General features: G+C 55.7%; 1 protein-coding gene across 1 annotated transcript; it reads right to left on the bottom strand.

Moving 5' to 3' along the window:
- Window positions 1–255: 255 nt before the first annotated feature.
- Window positions 256–5369, bottom strand: GJB2 (gap junction protein beta 2). The gene is made up of 2 exons (XM_082675437.1): window positions 5274–5369; window positions 256–2324 (listed from the first exon to the last, which is right to left on the bottom strand). Exon 2 carries the CDS (start codon window positions 2300–2302, stop codon window positions 1622–1624), a length of 681 nt encoding a protein of 226 aa, XP_082531563.1. The 5' UTR covers window positions 2303–2324; window positions 5274–5369; the 3' UTR covers window positions 256–1621.
- Between the last annotated feature and the right edge of the window lie 390 nt (window positions 5370–5759).

Below are 5759 nucleotides of genomic sequence, written 5' to 3'. Positions count from 1 at the left end.
ATCATCCTTCTTTCTCCCTTCCCTGTCAGTCTTTCTGGTGACAGGTTTTTCTGTAACTGGCGTGGAAGAATCCCAGAATCGCGGACAGACACCGTGGTAACTTACCCATTTAGTGTTTGAAATATAAAATATGAACATACTTTTACAAACCTGGATATAGGTGAAATTAAAAGCTGCTATTCGATTAAAAATTGTAATAGATTTTAAATAACTATTATGTGAATTAATTATATTTTAATATTTAAATGACTTGAGATATGACAAAATTATTTTAGTTACAAGTATGTAATTAAAGCTATTATTTATTATTACAAAATGTTTTTATAATGCTATTCTTGGCAACAGGAAAATCTTTACTCTCATCGAAGTATGTTGAGTACCATTTTTTGGAAACCATGTCAAGCATCATGATAATATTAGGATTCAGTTTGTCTTACAGAACTGCTAAATAGTTATCTAAACCCTAGTTTGTATTTTTAAGAAGTGTCTATTAATTCTGTTTTCACTTAAAAAACCTGGATGCTGAAAAGGGAAGCAAACAAACCTTTGAAGTAGATGGACTCGTTTTTAATTGTCAGGATTTAGGGTCTAGTCTCTCCCTCTGTTCTTTAGAAACAGTAACTACCCCCCCGCAATTTTTCCATTTTGTTCTGCACCATTAAATTGTACCGTGGCAATAAAATACTCCCAAGCAATCTCTGTCAGTCAGTGTTCTTCCCGTGGACCATGGGAGTGGAAAAGGCAACGTCGTAGGGGAGCTGAGGGTGTCTTGAGGCAACCCACCATCGGTAGTAGCTGGTGGTACGTGCAATCTGTATTTCTCATAAAAAATCACATCTAAGCTTTTGAAATGAGGCCGTTTGCTATTCAAAGCCATCACTAAGGACCTCTAGCTTGTTTCACTTGAGAGCTGAAATGCTTCCAGGTAGCACGCGCCACAGTTCATGCAACGGGCAGCCTCTTGGTGGCGCTGCGAACCATTCATACCTGAAAGGCCATATTTAAATTCACTGAGAGCATCTAACGGTACACCGTTTACATATCAAAATCTGAGCCTTCGAAATTAGAGGAACGTATAATGAATGGTTCCTTGTAGATCAAAAGAACATATCTTATTTAAAATTTTCACTTAAAAAAGTATAACAGAGTTTGAAGCATTAGGTAACCTCGTCCATTGTTAAAGACTAAAGCGTCAAAGCAAATAAAAAACCCAGTATTCTCATGTTTACCTTTAATTCAAGGGAAATGGCACAGGTAGCCCTAAGGGGATCAACCAGACCTTCTCAGCATCGTCTTCAGGCCCTGGCGTTTCTCTCCTTTCCTCAAAGAAAGGAAGACAAACGCCATATCCTTTGTCTGAAATAGGGAAGTACTGTTGGCACTGTCACTCCCGCTGGCTCGGGCCTCACCGGACCGATTTCGGAGAGCAGCAGAGGCTCGGACACTCGCAGGAGTGCAGCCTCTGGGGGCATCTGGGGTCGCACGTGAGATCTACAGGGGGTCAAAGGTGGCCTTGAAGACGAGACGCTGGACCTGGGTGGCGCGGGTGACCGTGCCCCACAGCTGAGCACTGATTGCTCCATCCTCTCACGCTCTCTTGTATCTAAAGCTGGCTACTGTGTTACACTGGTTTTTTGGACTTTCCGGAACAATATCTAATCATCAAGTAACACAATTCGGTGACATTGAGCAGGATGCAAATTCCAGACACGGCGATCATGAAAACCGTGAAGACGGTCTTCTCCGTGGGCCTGGACACGAAGCAGTCCACCGTGTTAGGGCAGGGCCACGCGTTGCATTTCACCAGGCGCTGCATGGCGAAGCCGTCGTACATGACGTAGAAGACGTACATGAAGGCGGCCTCGAAGATGACCCGGAAGAAGATGCTGCCCGTGTAGGTCCACCACAGCGACCCTTCGATTCGGACCTTCTGGCTTTTGATCTCTTCGATGTCCTTATATTCACTCTTTATCTCTCCCTTCATGAATTTCCTTTTCTTCTCGTGTCTGTAGTGGGCCACGTGCATGGCCACCAGCAGGGCCGGCGTGGACACGAAGATGAGCTGCAGCGCCCAGAGCCGGATGTGGGACACGGGGAAGTAGTGGTCGTAGCACACGTTCTTGCACCCGGGCTGCAGCGTGTTGCACACGAAGTCGGCCTGCTCATCGCCCCACACCTCCTTCGCGGCCACCACAAGGATCATGACGCGGAAGATGAAGATGACAGTGAGCCAGATCTTCCCGATGCTGGTGGAGTGTTTGTTCACGCCCCCCAAGATCGTCTGCAACGTGCCCCAGTCCATCTTCTCGTCCGGTCAGTTTGCGCTGGAAAAGACAAAGTGACACAACATGGAGGGGACCGGGCAGGACCGGCTCGTGGGGGGCTTGCTGGGTCCGGGCAAGTGAGCGCCCAGAGATCCCTTCCCGAACAAATGCCGGCTCTCACACTACCTCACCCAAGAGGAAAACAAACCAACCTCTTCTGCCGTAGGGCTAGCCGCGTAGTGCGCAGAACACCTGGACCGCGTTCTCTAGTAAAGAGGGGTATATCCAGCCGAGTAGCGCACCCAGTCCATAGCACACGATCAACACGTGGGGTGGGGCACCCCGGCAAACGTGCGCGCCGACGCAGGGCCCTGCTGGAGGCGCTGACTGAACCCCTGCGCGGGTCTCCCCAACCCTCCAACGGCATGCAGCCCTCCCAAGTGCTTGTTCTGGACGGTACCCTGGCCTCGTGCCAGCCGGGGACGACCTCGAGGCCTTCAAGGCCGAGAGGCCAAGTCTCACGGCAGCACCTCCTTCCTTCACTTATCTCAATTCATTTTCATGGATGTGGGATGCAGCAGTGAAATGATTGTCCCCAATGGTAAAATCCACGTTTAATGTTTCCCAAAGGGCTTCACTTCCTGTCTCTATATGAAAAGGGGCAGGTTAGAAATGGTCCTTCCATGGAGAAAAGCCCCTGTGTGCGTGGGTTTTTGTGACTGTTCTGTGTATAGATTGGGGTCCTTGCTGTCCTGTTGGGACTGACCGATCGGTTAGTACTCAGGTTTGGAAAGTGTTGCGACGGTGCATTTTTATCATGGACTATGGTGTTTAGAAGTGTTTCTAAAGGGGTGCATTGTAAAAAAAAAAATGACAACGTTTAACTCGGTGATTCCCCAGGACTGGCCCTACCGGGCACCCTCACGGTACTGAAGGTCAGTACCGACACTGCTGGGTGATGTGCTGCCTACTGAAGGGACCTGGGAAGCCTGTGCGCTCACCTTCCACCAGCCAGTGGCCTCTTCATCCCAGGCTATGAACAGTCTTCACATACTTAAGAGTCACACCTGTCTGTCTCAATCAAGCCTCTTTTAAACAAGACCCCACCCTCCACAATCTGATGAGTAATGTGTCCACTCCTTCCAAACTGGTTCTCAGTCCTCCAGCTTCTCTTACTTAAAAGCTTAGTGCTCTCCTTATTCTAAGCAAGTCGGGTCCTGTCTCCCGATGGGCTTCCTGAGCAGGTTGGGGAGAGTCTGATCACCCTGCTGCCTCTGGGGCGCTGCTGGGGGCACCAGAGGTCTGGCTGAAACCATCCAAGGCCACCTCGTTCAGAGGCCACAGCAGAGACATGAGAAGGGTCAGGGCAGGAGAGCTACGAGCGTTGAGACATCCTCGTGAAACGCTCAGCCAGCTCAGCTCGAAAGAGAGAAACATCCCTGGGAAAAGGTCTGCTCTGGGCTCAGCCCTGACCCTTAAATACAGACGGTCCGGGAGGGCTTAGGTTCTGCACCTGGTCCGTCCTGCCCTAGCAGTGTACTCAAAGCTCTTGTGAAATCAGACCCTCCAGTTCTTCGCTGGCCCTTACTAAATGGAAACAGGACACTCACAGAAACAGACCGTCTGGCGTGTATCAGTACATCTGGCTAAAAATCTGGAATGAGGCCAGCGCCCAGTGCAGGACCCACACCCCTCAAACCAGTCCAGTCAGCAGCGGCTGCGAAGAAGACAGTTCCAAGTAAACCCTATACTCTTGTTGTTGTTTAAAGCGCCTGGTTGGGCTGCAGCTACCTGTTCTAAAGATCCTTGAGAAAGAGGAGCAAATTAAAGTTGGATCCCGATGGGCTAGGGAGAGGCGGACCGACCCAGCGGGATGAAACTGCTCTCCACAGTGAGCAGCGGGGTGCTGGCCCCCGCCCTTCCTGGCCGGCCCACACCTGCGGGGGTGGGGTCGGGGGCAGAGGAGCTGTTTTGTCCTGTCGGGAGGCTGCTGGGTGAAGTACTAGCTTCCAGAAGGGGCAAAAGGGATCCCTTACTCCTTAGCTTCGCAGTCCTTACTTCTGCTGATGGTGGCCCACAGGCCCACAGGCCCCACCCCGTCCCCCCGTGTCTGTAATTGTGACTGGCCGCACACTACTCCCGACCCCGACTCAAAGGGCAAATGGGGACACGGCTGTCGCCACACATCTCGAGAGAGTCCCGGGGGACGGCCGCAGGGGCCAGCTCTCAGGAAGCTGGAGGACGGGTTAGGCTTCTTCCCTGTCCGGTAGGGGACGTTCAGGGCCGACGCAGCCGGCCCTAAAGCACGGCTCCCCGGTTTTGGACCAGCGCCCCGAAAGCCGACCCCCACCCCACCTGCCCCCCGACTGCACCGCCCCCTGGAAACGCCGCTCTCGAATTTGCAGGAGAAAAACAGGCAACCACAGCGCGGACTCGATCCGGCTGTGCGGGGCGGCAAAGCGGCGCCAGGAGGCAAAGGTCAGTTTCCTCCAGGTTAAGCTTCCGCGTAACCCACGGGATGGACTTTCCTCTCTGAGCGAACCCTTCGGCCAGGTCGAGGCTCCTGGTGGACAGGCTCCTGGTGGACAGGCTCCTGGTGGCGGCAGGCGAAGCGCGCCGGTGTCTGTGCCAGGCTTTCCCCGGAGGAACCAGGCCGACTGCCAGGCGGCTCGGGGGCCGCGCACCTGTCCGGCCCTCCTTCCCCGCGCGGCCCCGGCTCCGGGCCAGTCCGCGCGCTGCGCACCGCGGGGTCGGCCGGGTCCAACCCCAGACTCGGCCCGAGGAGCTGCCGGCCAGGGGCTCGCGATCGCCACCCTCCTTGCACCCCAGCGCCGCTGTCGCCACTGCCCGGGACCCGGCGGCGCGGGGCCTCGGTGCGCGCCGGATCCAGCCCGGGGTACCCGGGTCCCTTCCCGAGGGTCCCACAGCCCCAGGCCTCCTGGGGTCTCTCCCCGCCGGGTCCGCAGCCCCCAGCCGTCCCGAGGAGCCGAGAGTGGGAGCCGGCCTTACCGACTGGAGCGGGGCGCACGGGCGGGGCGGACTCCCCGGGGTCTCGCGGAGCGCTCGGCGGGGCCGGAGCGGCGGCGGCGGCGAGGGGGCGCGGGGGGGCGGCGGAGGCCGCTATCTGCTCGGTGTCGGGAGAGCTCGGCGCGCCGGGCGCTCGGGCCTTGGACACCTGTGCGCTCGTCGGCGCCTTTTAACCGCGCCCGGCACCCCGCCTCTTCCCCGGAGCTGCTGAGAAAGTCCGGGAGGGGGCGGCTCCTCGGCGTCCGGCCGCCCCCAGCGCCGCGGGCGGGGCGCACCGGCCCCGGGTCCTCAGCGCTTCCCCGTGTCCCCGAGTCCCCCGAGCACCCCGGATCCCCGCGCCCCCAGACCCCCGGCCGCCCGGGTCCGAGCGGGGCGACGCTGAGCCCCGGCTCCCTGCGATTTTGGGGAGAGGGTGAGGTTAAAGGATCGTTGTCGTTGCTGTTATTGTTATTTCTACGTGGACCGGTT

Source organism: Grampus griseus (assembly GCF_964374135.1).
Source record: "Grampus griseus genome assembly, chromosome: 18".
Lineage (NCBI taxonomy): Eukaryota > Metazoa > Chordata > Mammalia > Artiodactyla > Delphinidae > Grampus > Grampus griseus.
This window is presented reverse-complemented; position numbering and strand designations above follow the sequence as displayed.

Coding starts and splice junctions, on each gene's coding strand:
- GJB2 (XM_082675437.1), bottom strand. CDS start 2,302: ATGGACTGGGGCACGTTGCAGACGATCTTGGGGGGCGTGAACAAACAC.